This window comes from Papio anubis, chromosome 9, assembly GCF_008728515.1.
Source record: "Papio anubis isolate 15944 chromosome 9, Panubis1.0, whole genome shotgun sequence".
Classification (NCBI taxonomy): domain Eukaryota; kingdom Metazoa; phylum Chordata; class Mammalia; order Primates; family Cercopithecidae; genus Papio; species Papio anubis.
This window is the reverse complement of record NC_044984.1, coordinates 52,082,708-52,104,964: the sequence shown is the minus strand read 5'-3', so window position 1 is coordinate 52,104,964 and position 22,257 is coordinate 52,082,708. Positions and strand designations below refer to the sequence as shown.

Here is a 22,257-nt window from a genome sequence, read left to right as displayed (position 1 = left end):
TTACTACAAAGCCCGCTGGTGCATCCCGTTCCCCAGGTCCTCAGGAGGCAGAGGGGCTGGGAGGGCACACAGGGATCTCCCTATCACCCCCTCTCCCCTTTCCAGCAGGTCCCTCTCCCCACCCCACCCCCACCCAGTCCCTGGAAAAGAACGGGTGTGGCATGAAGAGTTGCATATTTTACTTTATTTTTATTAAATTAAAAGCTACAGTCTGGCAGCGATTCCAGAACAGGGTAAGGAGGTTCCTCACAGGGGTCAGAGAAGAGCGGAGAAAGACAGACTGACGGAGACTGGGACACAGGAAAGAAAGGACAAGGTTAAGGGAGAACTGTATCTGATGAACACACACAGCCGGCTCCATGGGGGGTGGTGGGGAGCTCATATCAGCCCAATTCCTCCTCTCCAGCACCCTAAGTTCAGCGGTGAAGCAGTATGTGGGGGCAGTTGGGAATCAAGAGACCCTCCCTTCCCCACCCTAGGTCCTTTCTCGGCTTGGTCATGGAGCACAGCACACCAGAAAAAGCCAAGGGCATTGGAGGGGCAGGGAAACCGGGAATATATGTACACCGGGAGCGGAGAACAGAGCCTCGGAGGTCGGCCTCTGCCAGAAGGGAGTGGCTCACACTGCATTGAAACACTTGGCCGGTGGGGGATGGGGGAAGGGATTGCCCCCTCCCTCTCAGAACGCCCTTCCCAGTCAGACAGGTCCCCTACAGGTGTGTTGTGGGGGGCGGGGGGCAGAGAGGAGAAAGAGGCTTCTGCTGGGTCCTAGTAGAGGTGGACAGCAGGGGCCTTGGCAAAGGCGATGTCCTTCAGTCATCTGTGATACCCTTCGCTCTCAGCTCCTCTTGCACCCGGGTCAGGTAGGTAGGGTCTGGGTACCCAAACCTGGGAGCAAAGAGAAATGAGGGTGAGGGTTGTTAGCTGTTGGAACTTGCTATTATCCCCATGCTCACCCTTATTCTAGGTGACTCAGATACCTCCCCACCTCCCCTAAGGGAGGACACCTCCAAACCCAAGATAACTTAGCCCAATTCTGCTTATTTTTGTAGGCTAAGCTGGGCACACCAGGACCAGGCTGAATGTAGGAGAAACTGAGACGGCTGAACAGTTTGGAAGTGGTCTTCTCCAGTTAGGAGGCTCCCAGAGCAAGGGGTTGATGGGTCCCTCAGTGGAAATGGAGGAAAGGGGAGGAGCCAAGGGAAAGGAAATGAAGAGGGGTCGCACAGCTGGGGTCCCCCTGTGCAGCTGGTCTTGTGGTGGATGTCATTCCAGGTGATGACATTCGGTCTCCCTGTGGTCATGGACGTGCCGATAGTGAAGGTGAGACGCTGGTCAAACGCCTTGCGGAACAGGGTCAGCACCTTGTTGCCCTCAGGGCAGTCCGGGAGGTAGGCCACCCGTGTGGTGCCAGGATACCGAACTCCTGGGTTTGGGTGTTCAGCCTAGGAGGAAGGTGAAGCAGAGTGGGCAGTGAGCAGCCAGGCATCCTAAGGCCCAGATGCCAGTGAAGCATCATCCAGGCCAGTCTCTGTCTGAGCATCCCCAGCTAATGCGGATAGGGCAGCAACAGGCTGACAGCTTTCCACAGAAGGAGAGATTATATGGCCTTGGCAGCAAGAGCCTGTTTCAGAGCATAATCTTTACATGTTAAGAGGTTTTTTCTGCTGTCTCAATCCCTCAAGTCTCCATTCAGCAACAAATGGATTCTCAGAAGTGATGGAAGGTAGCTGGTCCCTATACTCCAGACAACTCAGCAGAAATGTGAAGACAGAATAATCTATCTTTCAGCCTTCCCTTAACCTGAAAATATTCCTAATGTTTCTGCCACTGTCTAACCTGTTCCATTTTCCATCAGTCTTCTCTGCAGCTTCTTCAACCGTCTGCAGCCAGAATTGCACATTACTCTTTGTCCAGCAGGAAGACACCTATAGGCCTTGACCACTCCCGTTTTTACCGAGTGATGCTCCTCGCTCTGTTGGGTTGGTCAGATCCCTTCCTATTGTGCCTCCCTGCCCCTAAGCCACCACCTCCACAGAATTTACCTCTGCCAAGATGTCAGCACAGTATTTGTGTTCATCAAGGAAGTAATATGCAATTCCTTTCTCTCGTATCTGACTTGCTTTTTTTTCCTAGCTCATATCTGATTTTCACATGTGCCTTGGGATCACAGGGATGGAAAAGCTGGGCCTCACAGGGACCTCCTAGGTCTAGGGCACTGAGTAAGAGGGCATAGTGGAAGACAGCAAGACTGTCTCACATCTAACAAGCACACTCACCCTCACCCGGTTTTCCTAGGTCAGAGCCTGGGGAGAGCCAAAGGGTAAGGGCGGGCCATGGTCTTCTTACCCCCTGGACACCGGGCGGGAAGACGTACTGGATGACAATGGTGCCATACTTCTCATAGCTGGGTAGTAGGAGGGTGGCGTCCTTAGAGACCAGCATCCGCCCATTCTGGGGCTGGTTGCCCACCAGCTGCCCATAGAAGCGGCCGCACATGGGGCAGGCCTTTTTCACCTGCAGAGCCCGGGTGATGCAGCCCTCGCAGAATGAATGCCGGCACTTCTCCAATGTCTTGGCATTCTGGATCTCCCCCAGACAGATGGGGCAGGTGCTCTCCTGCTCTTCTGCCTCCTCCCGAAGGCGAGGAGGAAGCGGTGGGGGCAGGGGGGGAGGAGGAGGGGGGAGCCCCCGAGCCCCTGGGGGCAGAAGTGGGGCTGCTCGGAGAGGGGGTGGGCCTGCGCGGTGCATCTCAGGGTGCTCCCCTCCACCCCCCAGAGCCAGGCAGCCCATCAGCTCCCCCTGCCTCTGAGCTTTCTTCAGCTCTTTCTCTGCCTCTTTTAGCAGCCCCTTAAGAGCCTTCCGGGCTAGGTAGAGCCCATTGGGAGGGGCCGGGGGAGGGCCCTGTGGGGAAAGCTGGAGAACATAGATGTCAGAAGTCTCGCCATCTATGAGGATGGACACACGATGCTCCTCCCGAAGCCGGGCCAGCCGGGCTGGGGTCTCTTTGCTCAGGAAGTCCCACACAGGCTTGGAGACAGTCACTTTGTTCTTGCAGGTGCCTCCACAGGCTGCCATTCTGGACAGGACGAACGACACTGCCCCCAGGGTGAAAGGGACTCAGGGTGGGGGGTCCCCATTTGACAAGTATCAGTGCCTCCTACTTCAGGTTCCTTCCAAACCCTCTATTACCTCTGTTTTCTCAAAGCCTAATCCCCAACCCTTCCCCCAAATTCATATTCTCTCTCCCCTTATCTTCCAAACCCAGCGCCCACTGAAGAGCAAAAAAGTTTCCAGAGCTGTATTATCATCTAAGCCAAGTATCAGTCTTATTTCTCCTGTCATTTCTCCCAGATCATAGAAACAATTTGCCCCTCCCACTTCTGGGGGGGAAAATGGGCTCTTTAAAGGGGAGGGAGACTTTTTGCCCCTCCTTTTTGCCCCTCCTTTTTGCTTACTTTGATCCTGAAGAGCTTAGAATTGGCATGCAGGCTCACTCTTTTTTCCCTGCTCCCTACTTGTAGGTCGTGTGAGCTGGTAGGGTGGAAAAAAAGGAAGGAAAGTGAGAAACCCCTTCTCCCAATTCCCATGGCCCCCAACCCAGCAGCCCATGGAACAGAGACAGAAACCTGGGTATAGGTTACTGAGAATGGTAACATGGAATGAAGGAAACCAGCTTAAGGGTGAAAATTGAGGATCCCTGGTGGGGGAGATACCTGGGAAGCCCATGGAAGATGATGGCAGCAGAAATCCTTCTATTTCCACTCAGCTGACCAGGACTGGGAATAGGGGAAGGGTAAAAAGTTATGATGGCAAATGTTACCATTTCCCTCAGCCAACCCAGAAATAAAAACTCCACTTCCATCTCCTCTCTCCTCTGCAGAATTCCATCATCAGCTTCTCCCCAAGTTGCTCAAGAAGGAACATGCTAACCTTCCTCCTTTCTTCCCCAGCTCTGAGGCCCCCAAGAAAGCCTAGGGCACACATAAAAGATGTCAGGAAAGAAAACGCCCACACAGGTGGAGGTCTTCTTGCCACCTCCCTCAGATCACATGGACCGGAATATTTCCTATGCTTTCCAACTCCTCGCCCTGCTCCACGTTCCCAAATAATTCAGCCCCTATTGCCAGGGAGCCTTCCTTGAGAGCTAACTCAGTCCCTTCTGCTGAAGTCTGTTAAGGATGTGAACAAAGTGGCAGCAGCCCCTGCAATAACAAAGTTCTCATTGTCACCTTTTAAACCCAGCACAGGCAGGGCTGTCTGTCAGCTCCTAAGTCTGGCATTTAGGGAGGGGCGGGGCTCACACAAGGGCTCAGCTGGAGGGGCCTGATGTTTCCCCTGAGTCTGGTCGCATTGGGCTACCAGGCTGTACCCACAACACTTCCAAGTGCAGCTCAAACAGAAAGAAGGGCCATTAGTGTGACCTCCATTCAATGACTGATCCAAAAAGGAGCAGCTGTCCCTTCATGCCTCCATCATCGTCCCCCAAGGCCAGATGCACCTCGAGATTCATAAAGTGAAAATGGAACCCTAGAGTCTCAGCCCATACAGTGTATCTGCGCTGCAACACCCCCCTCCCCATCACAGGGGACCCAGGACCTAGGTGTCCTAGCTCCAAGTCCTGCTGGCACAGAAAAGGGAGGCGGGGCCACAGTTTAGGGTGGGTCTGTGATTCCTCTGTGGGAACCCAGGCCGGACAAGGGACAGTCTCTCCCTCTAGATAGAGGCCAGAGGGAGGGACAGCCCGGAAGGGCAAGGGTCCCTGGGGGCATCCACTGAGGCAGCTCCCGCCCTACCCCCACGGCCTCCTCCAAGACCCGACCCGGAACCAACTCCCCACATCCCTCACTCGCCAAAGCCCCCGGATCCCCATTGCCGGGCGGGGATGCATGTCGGCCCCGATCGCAGCCCTCAGAACCCCCGAATGGAGGCCAAGGCTGGAGGGTGCTAGAAAGATGATCGGCCGGGCACGGAGCGGGGAACCCGGAGCCGCGCGCGGGGAGGGGAGATGGAAGAGGGGACGCCAGGGGAGCGAGGGGCGTGTGAGGGGTGCGAGCGGGGCCTGGGGGGCGCGCGGTGGGTGTGGGGGGCGCCGGGCTCACCTACCTCTCGTCAGCGCCGCCATTGCCGGTCACATGACTGAGGCTGTTGCTGGGATGACGGTCCGGGCCTTAGCAACAAGGCGGGGGGGAGACCCCGAAAGGTTGGGGGTTGCAGGGGGTGCAGGCTGAGGGAAAGGGAAGGAGGGAGGACAGCACCCTCTTTCCCCTCACAGGTGATAATCACCGTTCCTTTGACCCCCTTCTATCCGCAAGCCCCTGCCCTTCCTCCCCAAAACAAAAATGGAGGCGCTGTTCCAGTCTTTGGAGGGAGGGGGTGGCGTCATGGAACTGAGGGTAGGAGGTTAAATCCCTGGAGACGCCACCCTTCTCGCTCCCCGCTCCCGGCGGAGCACTCTCCCTTTTCTTTCCCAGCCAGCTGCGTAGCAGCTCCGGGGAGCTGGTGGTGGATGGGTGGGTGAAGTGTTGGTGGGTATATGGGGATTCGGGGGGGAGGGCGGCAATTTTTTGAATCCTTATGGTAGAAGGGCCTTTGAGGAACAATGTGGGATGGGAAGAGTCATAGTAAAAAAAAGCATTGGTTTTAAAAAATAAACAAATCCGGGTACTAAACTATTTCAATCCCCTCCCTCATCTGCCTCTTTCTAGATTGTTACCTCCTGTGACCCCCACAACCTGCTCTCAGTTGGTCATTGGTAAGTGCCTCTGATTTTTCTCTTTCCACAAACAGGGATATGGAGGCTGGTGCAGAATGGGAAACGAATACATTTTTTAAAAAATGGCTTGAGGTGGTGGTAGTGTCAAGTGTGTATGGTTCAAATAGAGTTAAAAACTCTCAGGAAAAAAAAAAAAAGCTCTGCTCTGCTTCCCACATCAAGCAGTCTCTGCCCAATTCAACTCACTTCCCTAGGGCCACATCAAGCCAGGTTTTTCCACCAGCCAAAAGACTTCCTCAGCCAAGACAGGAATCTCCCAAACTGGCAACAACCTCTATTCATCCACCCCTTTTTCACTCCCCCTCTAGACTGGAGGGCTGGTCACTTTCTTCACTTTCCCAGGACTCTGCTGTACTCTTCCTTCCCTCCAGGAAGAAGACAGCTTTCCCAGGAAGCCTGGGGGAATACTGGATTCCGTTTCTTTTAGCTGGTGGGCTGAGAGGCCTACTCACCTTTACAAAGATGGAGTGTTAGCAAGCCCAGAACTCAGGGAAGAGGAAGGGTCCCATCACCCTACCCTTCCCTGGCCCTCACTACCTCTGACCTTCCACGAAGTTGAAGACTAAGTTTTCCATTCCAGTGCACACCCTTCACAGCTTTTTAAAAAACGTTCCCAGCCATCTGTCTAGAAACCCACATCCTTAGTTAGGGGCCCAACACCTTGAACACCAGAATTCTTCAGCTGGTCTCTGCACCCTTAAGCACAGGCTTCCTCAGAGAAGTGAAATTAAAAAAATAAAAATAAAATAAAAAAATAAAAATTTCTGTACAGGAATTTGGATTGAATAATTTATTCCCTGTATTATGATAGTAATGGGAGCAAATACACAATTTTTTATTAATAAAACAAAAAAAGATGAAAAACAGAAGCAACAAATGAAGACATCCATACTGCCCATAATACATCAGCCATGCGATCAGAAAACCCATTTCTAAAGAACAACGGTTGCTGGTGTCCGAGTTTTATTGCATTCATCGGGGGAAAGGGAGATGGTTGGAATGAAAAAGATCCATCAGTCTTCTGACAGGAAGATGTTATAAGGGGGCTCCAACCCCAATGGGTACGCCTCTTGTTACCACCTTTGGAGCAGAAGATGAAGGGGAGAGAGAGCTTCTCCCTATGGCCTCATGGCTTCTTGTGAGACAGATCAGTCCAGCCAGATACAGAGCAAAGCAGCTTTGCATCACCACAGGCCAGTTGCTGGTGCCCACCTTTATGTTTAAAAAAAAAAAAAAGTGGAAGCCTCAAGAGGGATGGAGGATACCAAGAAGAATGGGTGCCTTGGCCCCAGAGGCATTGTAGCGAGGGGAAGATAATATATCTCATCAGGGTTCTCAACATTATGAGAATATCACACATCAACTCAACTATCTTTGGAGGGGCTGAGTGATTGAGTTATGGCTCTGACTCCTCTCTGGGGGTGGAGAGTGAAGATGACAAAGAAGGCCATCTGTCCCCTAGGAGACACAGTTGCAGTATAAGACAGGACAGAAGAGAACAGAAAAACAAATCCAACTGGAAAAAAGGGGAGGGAGAAGGAAGTGTGCTAGGCACACACATCCAGGGAGTAGGGGAAGTTCCCACACTTGAGGCCTCCATCCTCTTGAAATGACCAGAATTGATCCAAGTAGAGATATTCCTTTCTTCTGGAAATAAACCTTGGGGATGGCTAGGCAGGATGAAAGGAAATTTAACATGGAGAATGAATCTTACACCCTGGCCCATCATCCCAGCCTCCAAAACTGGCCACAAACCCACTGAAGGGTTCCAGTCCCAGGAGAGGTGTGAGGTTCTGGTGAAGAGCAGCAGTAGTCAAACACCTTCCCCCAGGCTTGAATGATTTTGGCCATCTCTGGGCTCCTGTGCCCAGATGTAGAGATGAGTGGAGATGGAATTGAGGTGAGGGAAGAGATTACTCAATCTTTGACAGAGACCCAATCCAATTCTCTGCATAATCACAAGAGTTCTCTTAGGTCCCACCTCTGTGAGGTGCCAGGTTGCTGACCCACTCTTTACCCCACCTGGGTAGGACTGGCCATATTCCATCGTGTGTGTGCATGCCTGCACCCACATCTGTAGTATCCTGACTGTCATCCATCCTAGGGCCCACCAGGAGGGAAGCATGCCATAGTGAGTTCTATAAAGTTATCAGCAAAATTCAGACACTTTTAGTTCATCCCACACAGCAACGTGCATCCAGAGTAGTTGCTTGAGCCAGGTCCATCTGTCCAGTCAGGTCCTGAAGATGACAAACAACCCCCTTCCCCTAGCTCCTATATCATAGAAACAACAGGAGATATTACAAAGATCAAGGCACTTGGGAGAGAGTCAACAATGACATTCTAATACTACAAGCAGACTTCTTGTGGGGAGGGAGAGGGAAGAAAAATGGGCAAAGGGGGAAAAGGGACAATGTATTTCTGAGGGTCAGAAACAGCCTACTCAACAGGATGGAGTTATCTGGATGGAAGGAGCCTGCAGCCTGAATTTAGCAAAGGAATAAGAGAAGTGGTGGCTAGAATATCCACAATTCCCCCAAGCGTCTCAGAACCCCACCACCTTGAACATCAGAGAGAATCAGGCAGTCTCTTAGGCAAAGATGTTGGTAATAAAATCCAGGAATCGCTTAGCATACTGCTCCGGATGGACAGTAGAGATCTCTGCCCCAGCCTGTGAGAGAAGATATGGAACAATGTGGCAGGCCACCCTAGCACCCGTCCCCATCACCCCCACCCAATCTACCCCAGACCACTTCCATTCTTTTGCCACCCCATTGCTCTGGCACAAGAGGCTGTCTCTTCCCAAAGAATAGTCAAGACAGGAAAGGAAAGGCTTTTGGGAACTCTCACCCCATGCTTGACAGTTTTGGCTGCATGAGCTGCTTTCTTCTTGGCATCATACTGTGTAAGGATATCAATGAGGCCCATGAAATAGACCTCCTTCTGGGGGGCTCCTGGGAGAGAGACCAACGATTCAGAGCAGGTTTAGTTCCAATTCCCTTTCTCCAGGAACCAGTCAGTTTTGTTCTGAAAAGCTCATCAGGCTCTCCCCCACCACTCTGGTCTCTGCCCTTCAGGAACAATCCCCTCTCCACCCTTAAATTGTCCCGGTTCTCTCACCTTCAGCACTCCGGATGGCATAGACATCAATGAAGGACTCAAACTCTCCTGGGCCCAGGGGCCGATGGGAATGGATGTAGCCTCCGATACCCTCTGGGGAGGTGCCATAGGAGCCCACCAGAGCAGGAGGTCCAGTCAGGCTGCAGTCCCCATCCACCTCTGACTCATCCTCCCGCACGGGCCCTTCCTCCTCTGGTTCAGAGCCCCGAATGATGTCGTGGATGCCCAGCAGAAGGCTGTAGTCCATGATCTTCAGCTGCACTAGAAACTGAGACCCACTGACAAATCAGACACCTCTCTCTCACTCTTCACTGCTAGGTATCACCCCGTACCTGTACCTTTGAATTTCTGGGGCCCTCCTGGAGAAAGGAAGTGTAAAAATTAAGGTTGCAGGGCATACCACTGCCCTTTAGTGCCTACATGTCCTGGTATCTAAGATCATCCTTTTAGCTTATTCCAGCCACCCCTTCCATGGGTCAACTCCAGGGGTTTTTCATGTCTCATACTAAACCCCCATACATGCAGAGGACCTGAAGAATAAAGGGAAGGGGTGGAGCTCCCTTATACTGTGAATGAAAGAGACAACTACCCTCTAGATAGCAAAAAAAGGAAAGCCATTTCCCAGAGCACCCAATCATCACCTCCACATCTCTCTTTAGCTTCTCCAGAAATATTTTCTTCTCTTCTTCACCAATATATACTTTCTGGTTCTTGTTGAGAAAGTCCATATCCTTAAGGGTGGGCAATTCTTTAACCTAAGAATAGGTAAAGGGACATCTTGGGAGCATATCTCTTTCCCAAGGTCTCAAAATCCCACCTTCTGTCTAGGGCTCTATGCTAGCTCAGTTAGATCTCATCTAACTCCACACTGTGATGCTTCCCTGGTTTGTTCTCACCTCCAGTGACTTCCACAGACTCAGTCACTACAGCTGTATCCCCAATCACATCCCACTACTCTCTGCTTATGGTTTTCAGTCAAGACCCTCCAGGCTGACTTTTTTTTTTTTTTTTTGAGATAGGATCTCGATCACTCTATTGCCCAGGGTGGAATGATAGTGGTGCGATCTCAGCTCACTGTAGCCTCAACCTCCCGGACTCAAGTGATTCTCCCACCTCAGCCTCCCGAGTAGCTGGGACTACAGGCACATGCCACCACGCCCAGCTAATTTTTTTGTTTTTTGTAGAGATTACGTTGCCTAGGCTGGTCTGGAACTCCCGGGCTCAAGCAGTCCTCCTGCCTTGGCCTTCTAAAGTGCTGGGATTACATGCATGAGCCACCTGCCCGGCCTGTGTCTTCTTAAGCAAAATAGCTGCTTGAATAAAATAACCCAGAATGGGAAGTGGAAGTTAAACATTTTGCTCTTCAAGTCTGGCATCCTCACCCATCCCCAAGCCTTCCATATGGAATAATCCATGCCAGTGTTAAAGCAGCTGCTCCCACTGCCCCTTCCAAACAATCCCCGGATCAACAGAAGTTTACCCCCCTCTTCTTTTAAGTGGTTTAAGATAATAAATAGCTAGTAATCCCTATTCCTATATAGAGTGGCCTCTCCATCCTAAGAAGTTCCGCTCATCTGCCCTCCCTCATCCCTCATCCCTCACCCTAGCACATAAAATTACTATCACCTTTTCCTTATCGCTGGCTTCCCGGGACACTAGGGAACCCTGCAGAGAGACCCAAAGACCAAGTCAGTAGAAGTGGCTAAAAGAACAGTCAGAACCCAGCCCCTAAGATGAGTACTCAAACCCAGCCTTCTTTCCCTTAAAAGGAATCATCCAAAGACCTCCCAGGGTCTTCCCCATTCTCAGGCTATCAGGAGCCTCCCTCTAAGTCCGAGATATCCTCTTCTTACCTTTAGGTCATACTTCCTGTGCACAGGAAGACGGTGGCTAAACATATTGCGCATCACAAGCATGTAGCTGTCTTCATTGTCCACACTGACTCGGTACATCCCCAGGAACTGGGGCAGAAGTGTGTTGCCATGGCACTTCACAATGTACTATAGTGAAAGAAGGGGAAGGAATGGGGAGAGACTGAGTAGCAGATACACAAACAGTCCAGGGAAATTCAAACACTGCCATTCCAGGGTGGAGCAGAAGACTTCAAGTAGAGAGGTTACAAAGTCAAAAGTGGTAGAAGCTTCCCCAAAATGCTCCAGGTTATCCATGCCATTTCTGAATCCCCCTTTCCTCTGATTCTTTCCATTTTACATCTCTTAATTTTAAAGTGTTATCTCTCGATTCACCTTTATCATTCTTTGAGATGAGGGAGGTTAAATGTTGTTATCCTTATTTTAGACCCTCTCTATATGCAAGTGGCACAGAATCAGGATTAGAACTTACATCTTATCAATTAAATCATTTTATCTAGAGCAGTGTTTCTTCATAGGCTAGATTCCCATAGTTTAAAATGTCTGCATCGGGTTGAGCTGTACTGTATCATTCTGTCACTGTAATATAAACACAGATTTTTACACCTAAAAAAAAAAAAAAAAGTCTGCGTGATGGCCTACAATTTGGATTTTTTTTTCTTTTTTTTTTTTTTGGAGATGGAGTCTCACTCTATTGCCCAGGCTGGAGTAAAGTGGCGCAATCTCGACTCACTGTAACCTCCGCCTTCCAGGTTCAAGCAATTCTCCTGCCACAGCCTCCCGAGTAGCTGGGAGTACAGGTGCACACTGCCATGCTCAGCTAATTTTTTGTATTTAGTAGAGGTGGGGTTTCACTGTGTTACCCAGGCTGGTCTCGAACTCCTGAACTCAGGCAATCTGCCCAGCTCGGCCTCCCAAAGTGCTAGGATTACAGGCATGAGCCACTGCGCCCGGCCTACAACTTGGATTCTTTTTAAAAAATTATCCTATTAAGCCAGGCTCACACCTGTAATTTAGCTACTTGGGAGGCTGAAGCAGGAGGATCGCTTGAGCCCAGGAGTTTGGGACCAGTCTGGGCAACATAGTGAGATCCTGTCTCTCAAAAAAAAAAAAAAATTATTCCTTCAGTGCTTACCATCTCTCTTTCTGTGTGCTGCCTCTTTCTCTTCACAGCCAACCTTCTCAGAAAAGTAATCAGCAATAAATTCATCTCCTGTCTCTCATTCACACCTTGAATCACTGAAATCAGGTTTATACCTCATTTCTCCTCTGAAATCTCCCCCATATCCCTCAGTTGTCAAATCTAGTAAGTATTCTAGTCATTGTTGTATTTCAGCTTCGTGGCACTTGATCCTATTGACCAGTCTCTTCTTAAAACTCTCTTCATCCTCAGCTCTTATTATACTACCTTCCCGATTTTCCCCTCCTCTCTGTCCTCGAATCCTTTATGGAATGTAGTACAGCATAAATAACTAAAAGTGTCGATCTACTCTTAGTTTCCTTTATGGGCTCATCTCTTCACTTGCTCCTTTAGGTTGTCCTCAACTTTCTTTTCATTTCACTGCACACAACCGCCCTACGATAATCGTATCTATAGTCATGGTTTTAATGATCACTTATTCACATATAATTCTCAAACCTATACTCCCAGTCTAATCCTTTTTCCTGAATTCTGTACCCATGCCCCAACCACTTACTGGACATCCTCATCTGGATGAATTGCAGAAACCTCAAATTCAGTATGTCCAAATCAGAACTTTTTTCCTCCAAAAACCTGTTCCTCTGTTTCTAATTTCTGGCGAATGGGCACCCAGTTATCCCTCACCAGGAACTTGGAGGCCCCTGTCTCTTAAATCTCAGTTCTCCCATAGGTCTTCCTTTCTATCCCGATCACCATCACTCCCTCAGGTCTTCACCATTTCTACCCTGGACTATTAAAATTGCCTCCTAACTGGTATCCACCCTCCGAGCGTCACCTCCCACCAATCCATTCTCTAAAATGCTGTCACATTTTCTAAATATTTCTAAATTACAAATATATCATGCCCTTTGCAAAACCACCTTCAGGATAAAGCCCAAACTTCTTTGTGGGGCTTATAAGCCTCTTCACAATCTGGTTCCTGCCTATTTCCATAATATTATATCCCATCCAAATGGAATTTCTTGCAGTTTCCTAACGCCAAGTTCTCTCATAGCTCTGTACCTTACTAGTGCTATTTTCCTTTGCCTAGAATGCTCTTCCACCCTGTCCAATGGTTAATCTCTACTAGTCGTTCAAGGATCAACTCTTACAGTATCTCCTCTAAAAAACTCTCTTTAGCCTCCCAAATTCACTTCTTTCCCCAGGTGAGTTAGGATGCTCTTCTCTAGCTTCAGAACATTCTGTACAGACTTCTACTATTGTATATATCTTGCTGTGTGCTACTGAGTCACTGGTCACTGCCATTAGACCAAGGGATCTGTAAGGGCCACAAATGTTTCATTTACCTCCTTCTCTACTGCCTAACATAAGGCCTAATAAGAGATATTCAATATTTGTTGCATAAACCGACGACTCCTTTTGGACGCTTGATGTATTCCCCTTGCTCACTGATTTTGGTGAAATTTTTCCTTCAGTAGAGACATTCAAGAAGAGTGTTTTTACTGCCAAAACATTCCATAAACTCCACACTCCAAGTCAATCTTTTGTTTAATCTTTTTTCTTTTTCTTTCTTTCTTTTTTTTTTTTAGACACAGTTTTGCTCTTGTTGCCCAGGCTGGAGTGCAAATGCATGATCTCAGCTCACCACAACCTCTGCCTCCCAGGTTCAAGTGATTCTCCTGCCTCAGCCTCCTAAGCAGCTGGGATTACAGGCATGAGTCACCGTGCCCAGCTAATTTTGTATTTTTAGTAGAGACAGGGTTTCTCCATGTTGGTCAAACTGGTCTCGAACTCCCGACCTCAGGTGATCCTCCCGCCTCAGCCTCCCAAAGTGCTGGGACTACAGGTGTGAGCCACTGCGCCCGGTCTGTAAATCTTATCAGACAGAATAGCTTCCCTCATCCCATTTAGGGCTAGATATGATTATGGCTTCTCTCTTCCAATGAGTTTTCTCCCCAGTCAGCATCTATTACTGATAGCAGCTGAGCTATATGTGAGTAGGGAGGAGAGGGAAAGAATGGGGCTAGAGAGAGGCCTGACCTGGTGATAGTTGGAGAGGTTGCTATGCATGTCAGCAATGTCCTCACTGGATACTTCTTTGATGACCAGAGTCCGATCGTAGGAGATAAGGAAGCGACCATCACTGCCTTCACTTTCGCTGGGGGGGGTTTCGGGTAAGGGACACCTGGGGACACAAAATGGGCCAGAGGCTCTTTTCCTCCCCCTTTATATGCAGAAACAAGTCATAAGAAAATGGTCAGCTGAAAGTGGATGAATCCCTGGGGTAGGAGATTCAGCACAGGTTCCTCATCAGGTGTTCATATGTGGACTGAAAGAAACTGAATGCAAAATTCTTTTTTTTTTTTAAATTTTTTGACAAGGAGTCTCACTCTGTCACCCAGGCTGGAGTGTAGTGGTGCGATCTCAGCTCACTGCAATCTCCACCTCCCAAGTTCAGGCAATTCTCCTGCCTCAGCCTCCCAAGTAGCAGGGACTACAGATGTGCACCACCACACCTGGCTAATTTTCGTATCTTTAGTAGAGACGGGGTTTTGCCATGTTGGCCAGGCTGGTCTCAAACTCCTGACCTCAGGTGATCTGCCCACCTCGGCCTCCCAAAGTGTTGGGATTACAGGCGTGAACCACTGCGCCCGGCCAAAATTCTTAATGTATCTACATCTTTTCCCCCAAGGACAAGGTTTATAGTTTTCATTTAATTTTTGAAAATGCTGCAATCACAAAAAGGTAAAGAATCATATTTGCCAAGGCTTCTCATTTCTCCAAATATGGCTGTCCCAAACAGTACTCCTCAGTTGCTGGGGAGAAAGGGCTACCCTCACCCCTTAATGGACTCTCACCAAGTAATCTTGGTCATCAATGCCAAATCGATCACGGAGGTTCCTGAAGACCTGGGGACAATACTCCTTGAACTTGAAATGACTGGGTAGATTTTCCCTGAAATTCAGGTTTTCAAAGTAAGAAAACAAACAATATTACATTTACATACACTTGGTAGTTTATAGTGTACCTTCAGACATATTACCTCCTTTGATTCTCATAAAACTCTGTTAGGTCCTTTATTTATTTTTTATTATTATTATTTTTTGAGACAGAGTCTCACTCTGTTGCCAGGTTGGAGTGCAGTGGTGCAATCTCGGCTCACCGCAACCTCCGTCCCCTGGGTTCAAGCAATTCTCCTGCCTCAGCCTCCCAAGTAGCTGGGACCACAGGCATGTGCCACCATGCCTGACTGATTTTTTGTATTTTTAGTAGAGACAGGGTTTTGCCATATTGGCCAGTCTGGTCTCGAACTCCTGACCTCAAGTGATCCACCTGCCTTGACCTCCCAAAGTGCTAGGATTACAGGCATGAGCCACCACGCCTGGCCCTTGCGAGGTTCCTATAAAAAATATATTATTTCCATTTTATAGAAGGGAAGACTGTCTCAGAGTGACTCAGTGATCTGCCTAAGTAACATGGTTGGTAAGTGGTATAGTAGAACCAGGATCTACTACCCATCCAAACAGCAGCCATTTCCCAAATCTCAAACAAGTCAGAGGCATTCCAAAGTCAGCAACAGACACCACTGTTTTGAATGGCATCTTCTTTTACTAGGAGGGCTTAGAGAACTCAAGTTTTTCTTTCAAGGAGTCCCTGTCAGAAGCTAATGGTTCTCACGGCATCTCCAAAGTCACAAGCAGAAAAAGAGAGAAAGAGCAGGTATCTGCACATATTTACTCTATGGAATTGCCAGGCTACAGGGCAGATAACACTGATTCATATAAGGATATAGGGAACACCAGAAATTATTCTCATGGTTTCCTTGCACAAAACTAATTTCTGCATTTGGGAAGGATGTTAAATTTTTAGCTCACTGAAACTTTTAAAATTACTTATTACTCCATTCTGAGAAGGTTGACATGAGAATGGCAAAGATCATCACTTACCTGTGGAAAAGGTGATTGTTGACCTTGATCTTGGAGCTGGCCTTAAAGTCATCTGGCAGTAGCATCACTGGGAGAGGCACCTGGCTGAGCTCATTGATCTGATAAGCCAAAGCACGAATAGGGAAGCCATAGGGAAGGGTGTGGAGAGCTACCCACACACTGTGTCTGGGCAACAGTCACGCAAGGGCCACTCAAACCTCACTCCTTTAAAAACACTGGCTATGCATATGCTTGACAGAAGTGAGAGAATGCGTCTAACCCTTCTGCTGCCCAAGAAGGACTACAGTAAGCAACTCTCACACACAGCCCCCAACACGCCCACCCTGTGGAACTTCATGCTCACAACACTCATTTTATATTAGGCTAACCCTGTAAGGAACTCAGGACTATTTTTAAAGCTGTGAGAAATTCTAGAAAAAAAAAAAAAAAAACTCTGCAAACTCAAGGCAGCTACATGTTCCATTAGAAAAAGAAAAAAAAGGCATTTTTAATATGCACAAGAGCATTAATGGGATTCTGTGGGGCCAACCGCAGCAAAAAGGATAAATGTCCAGATCCTGCAAAAGGCATCTCTTTGCAAACAGGACCAGTCTTCCTAGACCACTCTGACCCAGTTGTTTGCAGTAGGCCCCCACCTGTCTAGGTGTAAGGTAAAGGAAGAGCAGCTGATTTCAGAGTGAATGCAGGCAATCAGAGGCTATGAACTCATTAAGGCATCTGTTTCCTAAAGCCAAACTAACCCACAGCCCAAAGGACACAAGCATCACATGCTCTCCTCAGCCCCCAGGATCTGCAGTCTGCTAATTCAGGGTAGAAAGGGAGCTCTGGTACTTAGAAATCCTGAGTTGTACTTTCTCCTTGGTGTTGCCACAGTATCTTTCACCTGCCTTTTTTACTGCATGACTCCAATCGCTAGTTTATGTAAGTTCACCCATCCAGATTGCAAGCTCTTCAGGAGCAAGGGCTCATTCTAGTCGTCTGCATCTCTCAGGTGTCTAACTAGCACAATGTTTGGCACACAGTGATCCTGACATGTCTATTAACTGAATAAATGAATGCCTTTCCTATCCTTACTAGATCATTCCACAGAGGCTATGAACTGCAGTCTAACCTAAATCACACACACTGCAGTGCAACCAACTCCTCCCGTTCTCAGTAGAAAAGGAGGACAGAACATATTCCTCCAGACAAAAAAAAAAAAAAAAGCCACTTGAGATTCTGAGCCTAAAATTCAGCTACAGCTCCTCCTGCCCCCTCCTCTCCACCTGCTAGGCAAGCTGAATCATCACTAAGACATATGTTCAAGGAATTTCTCCATTCCAAACACTTGAAGTAGATGTGTGTTGGCAGAGGGTGGGGTGCTGGGGCTAGAGTATATATACCTAGGGAAGCTGAGGTAGGTCTTACATGTAACTCCCCCATCCTTAACAAGGGAAAACCCTCCCTGTTAAGCATCCCACAGGGAATGGATGAATCACCTGGAAGGTACATATGAGAGGCAGTCCTACCTCCATCAGCCTTCCCCATACCAAGTGCCTTCCACTGAATACTCACTAAGAGCTTACCACCCGGAGAGCCACAAATCCAAAAGGGATCCGACTGGCCACAAACAACATTCTTAATTTGTGGTTAAGAAAATCTTTACCACAAATTAAAAATGTGACAGAACGGATATTCTTCCTCACAACTTCCATCTCCACAGCCTAGCCAAGACCATAACCATTCAAGAACGTTGATTTCGAAAATATTCGGTGTCACATTCGAGATCACTGCATTTCTCCCACTCCAGACCTGATGGAAGATGGGTAATGGCTGTGCTTCTTTCAGCTGAGGTATCCTCAGGAAAGGGGATGGAGGCCTCCTCCTAACTCCCAGAGCAGTTTCCTGCTTCAAAAGTTCACCACCATAGTGACCGCAGGAACAGAGCTCCTCAGCCTTCTCTTTGGTCAACAATCGCCACCACCTACACCAAACACGATCGCTCCAGCCAGCGATAAGGATGCAGTTAAGACCAAAGGCATATATACATAAGTCCTAAGAGAGTGCAACTTCTAGCTCAGGGTGGGGTAGCTTCTCTGAAATGCTGTACCTCTGGAAGGGAAAGGAAGGGACAAGCAGGATTAGAAAGTCCAGGAAACCTGGAGCTTCACCGAGACAAAGCCAAGATTCAAAAGCCAAGGACCGGGGCTGGGAAGCAAGGTGGAAAGCAAAGTGAAAGAACTTCATCCATCTATTCCCCTCGGCCTCTCACCCTCCACCTACACTCTTACCAACAACCACCGGAGAAAAAGCCACTCCCCCTAATGTCCTCCCCGCTTGCGCCTGGTCCTGGTCAGTCCCTGTAGCCTGGGGCTGAAGCTAGACATGGCAGGAAGGAGTCAACGTACAGGGAGCTGGATTTCACGGGGGGAAGGTGGAACTAGAGTGGAGCAGTAAAGGACTGATGGGGAGAAGAAAGCCCAGTCAGAAAACCTGCTGGGGGAACACCTGGGGATTGATGGGCAGGGACCAAGACAGCCCGGGGGAGGGGAGTGGCACTGCGTGGGGCTCCGGAGGCTGGAGCCTGGATTAGGCACGCCTGAGAGCCGAGGGGTTTGAACGGGACTGCAGGGGTCTAGGGCTGGTTCTCACCGAGTGGGCTACGCCCCACAGGAACACACCCATCAGCGGGTCGGCCGCCCGGAACACCTTCACCTTCTGCTGCACAAAATGCTTCTTCTTGGTTTTGGAGGCAAAGCCGAAACCTGGGCCGGGGCCTGCTGTCGCCGCCGGTACCGTGGCTGGTGGGACCGAGGAGGACGCCATAGTCTCCCGCGCAACCGACTAAGTGGAAGCCGGAGCCGGCAGCAATCCAGGAGCCCGACCCCGGAAGCGGCGCTCACCTGCGCCGCTGTCACGTGACCGGAGGCCGGACAACGGACGCGCGAACAGGGAGGGGCGGGACGGGGCGGGGCGACGCTGGCCCCGCCCCCAGCGCCTGCCTGCCCAATGTCCGCGCAGTGTGTGGGCTCACCTGGCGTGCGGGATCCCTGTAAGCTGACGACGGAAGCGGCGCGCGAAGCCCCTCGACCTGTCAACTAGGAGATCGTGGTGCGGCCTGGGTTGGCCTGATTGACTCCCAAGGTCTAGGGCTTCTTTGCTGCAAAGTGGCCGCCTTCTGGCTTTGCCCAGTTTCTAATGAGTAACCTCGGACCTGATGCTAATGCGAAAGCATTCTTACCGAATGGGGGTTGGGAAGGGGAGGGTTTTGAAAACCCAAAATTCTTATCAGTGGTCTCAGGCGTCTTGAAATTCATTCATTCGTTTAACAAGTATTTATTGAGCACTTACTTGTACTAGGTCCTGGTCTAGGGGCTGATTTTCCTTTTATTAAAGCAGAGGATAGGACAGTGACTGCTCTGAAGTAGCCGGGAGTCTAATGGCACTGGTTGGCCAGTGGAGATCAAGTTTGCGGTATGCGAGGTATGGGCTATCCTAGAGCTGTGTATGAAGCAAAGCCAGTGATACAAAGAAAGGAAGTGTAGCTGGTCAGGGTAGGCTTCAAAGAGGATAGAGACTTTACTGAGTTTGGAAGGGTGGGTGGAGTTCAGGAATAGAGGTTAAAAGGTTTTCTAGACAGAGAGAACAGCATACAAAGATATGGAGAGAAGAAAGAATGAGGCCAGGTGCGGTGGCTCACGCCTGTAATCCCAACACTTTGGGAGGCCGAGGCGGGAGGATCACCTGAGGTCAGGAGTTCAAGAACAGCTTGGCCAACATGGTGAAACGCCGTCTCTACAAAAATACAAAAATTAGCTGGGCATGATGGCAGGTGCCTGTAGTCCCAGCTACTTGGGAGGCTGAGGCAGGAGAATCGCTTGAACCCAGGAGGCAGAGGTTGCAGTGAGCCGAGATCATGCCATTGCACTCCAGCCTGGGCAACAGAGCAAGACTCTGTCTCAAAAAAAAAAAAAAAAAAAAGCCCGATGCGGTAGCTCACACCTGTAATCCCAGCATTTTGGGAGGCCGAGGTGGGCAAATCACCTGAGGTCAGGAGTGGTGGGCGAAGGATTACCCAGGTGCCGAGGCAAGAGACTGAAGGCACAAACTGTTGCAGTATAATAAAATAGAATAAAGAATAGTTATAATACAAATTAGATATAGAGATGATTATAGACAATTATCAATCATTAGTATAAACATTAATCATTAGCTTTTAATATTACTCTTTGTTGCATTACTAATATAACCTAGGAATAACCAGCAGGTATAGGGTTAGGTGCTGAAGGGACATTGTGAGAAGTGACCTAGAAGGCAAGAGGTGAGCCCTCTGTCATGCTCGAATAAGGGCCGCTTAAGGGCTCCTTGGTCAAGCAGTAACACCAGTGCCTGGGAAGGCACCTGTTAGTGGACCGCGAAAGGGAGTCTCCCTTTCTTTGGAGGAGTAAGGGAACACTCTGCTCCACCAGCTTCTTGTGGGAGGCTGGATATTATCCAGGCCTGCCTGCAGTCATCCGGAGGCCTAAACCCCTCCCTGTGGTGCTGTGCTTCAGTAGTCATGCACCTTGTCCACTTTCATGTTCCTCCCGTACTCCTGGTTCCTCTTTGAAGTTCTTAGTAGATAGCAGTAGAACAAATAGTGAAATCTTAAAGTCTTTGATCTTTCTTGTAAGTGCATAGAAGAAAATGCTGATGTATGCTGCCTTCCCTCTCTGCTTTGGCTACCTAAAAGGGAAGGGCCCCCGTCCCATGATCACGTGATTTGCTTGACCTTATCAATCTTGTATTCAATAAATATCAGCATGCCCAGCCATTCGGGGCCATTACCCATCTTCGCATCTTGGTGGTGGTGGTAGTGGTCCCCCAGGCCCAGCTGTTTTCTCTTTATCTCTTTGTCTTGTGTCTTTATTTCTTACAATCTCTTGTCTCCGCACACAGGGAGAACACCCACTAAGCCTCGTAGGGCTGGACCCTACAAGGAGTTCGAGACCAGCCTGATCAACATGGTGAAACCCCATCTCTACTAAAAATACAAAATTTAGCCAGGCGTGGTGGCACACGCATGTAATCCCAGCTACTCAGGAGGCTGAGGCAGGAGAATCGCTTGAACCCGGGGGCGGGGGTGGGGGGCGGAGGTTGCAATGAGCTGAGATCCTTCCACTGTACTCCAGCCTGGGCGACAGAGCAAGAATCTGTCTCCAAAAAAAAAAAAAAGGACCACTCAGGCATGTTCCTGGAGGATGACTTGAGTATTGCAAAAGTTCAGGGACAGATAACGAACCAAAGCAGTGGCTGCTGTGTTTGAAAGAAGGGGATGGCATCTAAAGATGCAGTTTGATGTCAACTTGGAAAATTCATTTGAATGTGGGGGTTGAAGGAAAAGAGAGGCATTGAGAGTGAGTCTAAGGCTTCTGGCTAATGATGATGATGACATCAAAGAGACGATGGTGACATGAAAAGGAGCAGATTTAGAGGAAAGTGAGTTCGGTCTGGAATATGTTTGAGGCATCTTAGGTCAGTTGGACACATGCTTCCGCAGCTGAGCAGAATGGTCTGGACTGGGGATACAGATTTAAGAATTGTTGTGGAATATGCAGGCATGGATGACATGTCTTAGAAAGAGCAAGGAAGGAACCAAGGGCTGAGCCCTGGGATAGAGCAGCATTTAAGAGACTTGGGGAGGAAGACTCGGAAGGGTGGCCAGGGAAGTACAGGGAGCCAAGAGAGCAGGGTCACAGAAGCCAAGGGGAGATGAGTTTCAAGAAGGAAGGATTGAAGAAGTGTCATATGTCACGGAGAGGTGAAGCGAAACAAGGACTGTTGTCCAAGAGAAATGTCCACCGTATTTGGTAACTAATGCCATTTGGAAAAGCAGTTTTGAGCAGAACAAGCAGCAGATCAAGGTGGGCTAAGGAATGAATGAGGGGTGAGGAAGTGGGGATGTGACGCTTGGGATGGTTTCCGGATATTTGGCTTTAAGAAAACAAGTAAGATAGAGAAACACATAGTAAAGGGAGGGACTCTTATGGGAGGGACCTTACAAGGAGATGAGATCACTGAGACAGGCATTAATAAAGAAGATGCACCAAGGTGGGCGGGTCACTTGAGGCCAGGAGTTTGAGACCAGCCTGGCCAACATGGTGAAAACCCATCTCTATTAAAAATGCAAAAATTAGCTGGGCATGGTGGTGTGCGCCTGTAGTCCCCCATACTTGGGAGGCTGAGGCAGAAGAACCGCTTGAACCTGAGAGGCAGAGGTTGCAGTGAGCCAAGATTGCGCCACTGCACTCCAGCCTGGGTAACAGAGCAAGACTCTTAAAAAAAAAAAAAAAAGCTGCAAACTCCTCAAGTCTCCATCAATTTATCAGTTTTAGATATTTTATATATTTATATATTGAGATTCTATATCAGTATCTCAAGAAT

The 22,257-nt window shown here is 49.0% G+C and overlaps 2 protein-coding genes and 1 long non-coding RNA gene across 8 annotated transcripts; 1 reads left to right on the top strand and 2 right to left on the bottom strand.

Annotated features, from left to right (window-relative positions):
• Positions 1–164: 164 nt before the first annotated feature.
• DTX3 (deltex E3 ubiquitin ligase 3) lies at positions 165–5,357 on the bottom strand. 6 transcript variants are annotated; one of them, XM_009181082.4, is made up of 6 exons: positions 5,107–5,357; positions 3,717–3,779; positions 3,459–3,534; positions 2,350–3,098; positions 1,228–1,445; positions 165–888 (listed from the first exon to the last, which is right to left on the bottom strand). In XM_009181082.4, coding segments are annotated over exons 3-6 (1,044 nt in total). In that variant the 5' UTR covers positions 3,460–3,534; positions 3,717–3,779; positions 5,107–5,357; the 3' UTR covers positions 165–812. The 6 variants fall into 6 exon arrangements, with proteins under 6 accessions (XP_009179346.1, XP_003906719.1, XP_009179342.1 ...); XM_003906670.5 differs by having other exon boundaries at positions 2,350–3,079; XM_009181078.4 differs by having other exon boundaries at positions 771–1,445.
• LOC103875789 lies at positions 5,191–7,012 on the top strand. Its single transcript, XR_001892714.3, has 3 exons — positions 5,191–5,275; positions 5,709–5,755; positions 6,148–7,012. It is a non-coding gene; the product is annotated as an uncharacterized LOC103875789 (long non-coding RNA).
• Positions 6,552–18,785, bottom strand: PIP4K2C (phosphatidylinositol-5-phosphate 4-kinase type 2 gamma). The gene is given in 11 exon segments (XM_003906665.4): positions 6,552–8,447; positions 8,627–8,730; positions 8,897–9,164; positions 9,538–9,651; positions 10,523–10,561; positions 10,750–10,896; positions 13,949–14,069; positions 14,071–14,093; positions 14,767–14,863; positions 15,856–15,953; positions 18,487–18,785. Coding segments are annotated over 11 exon segments (1,266 nt in total). The 5' UTR covers positions 18,661–18,785; the 3' UTR covers positions 6,552–8,366.
• Between the last annotated feature and the right edge of the window lie 3,472 nt (positions 18,786–22,257).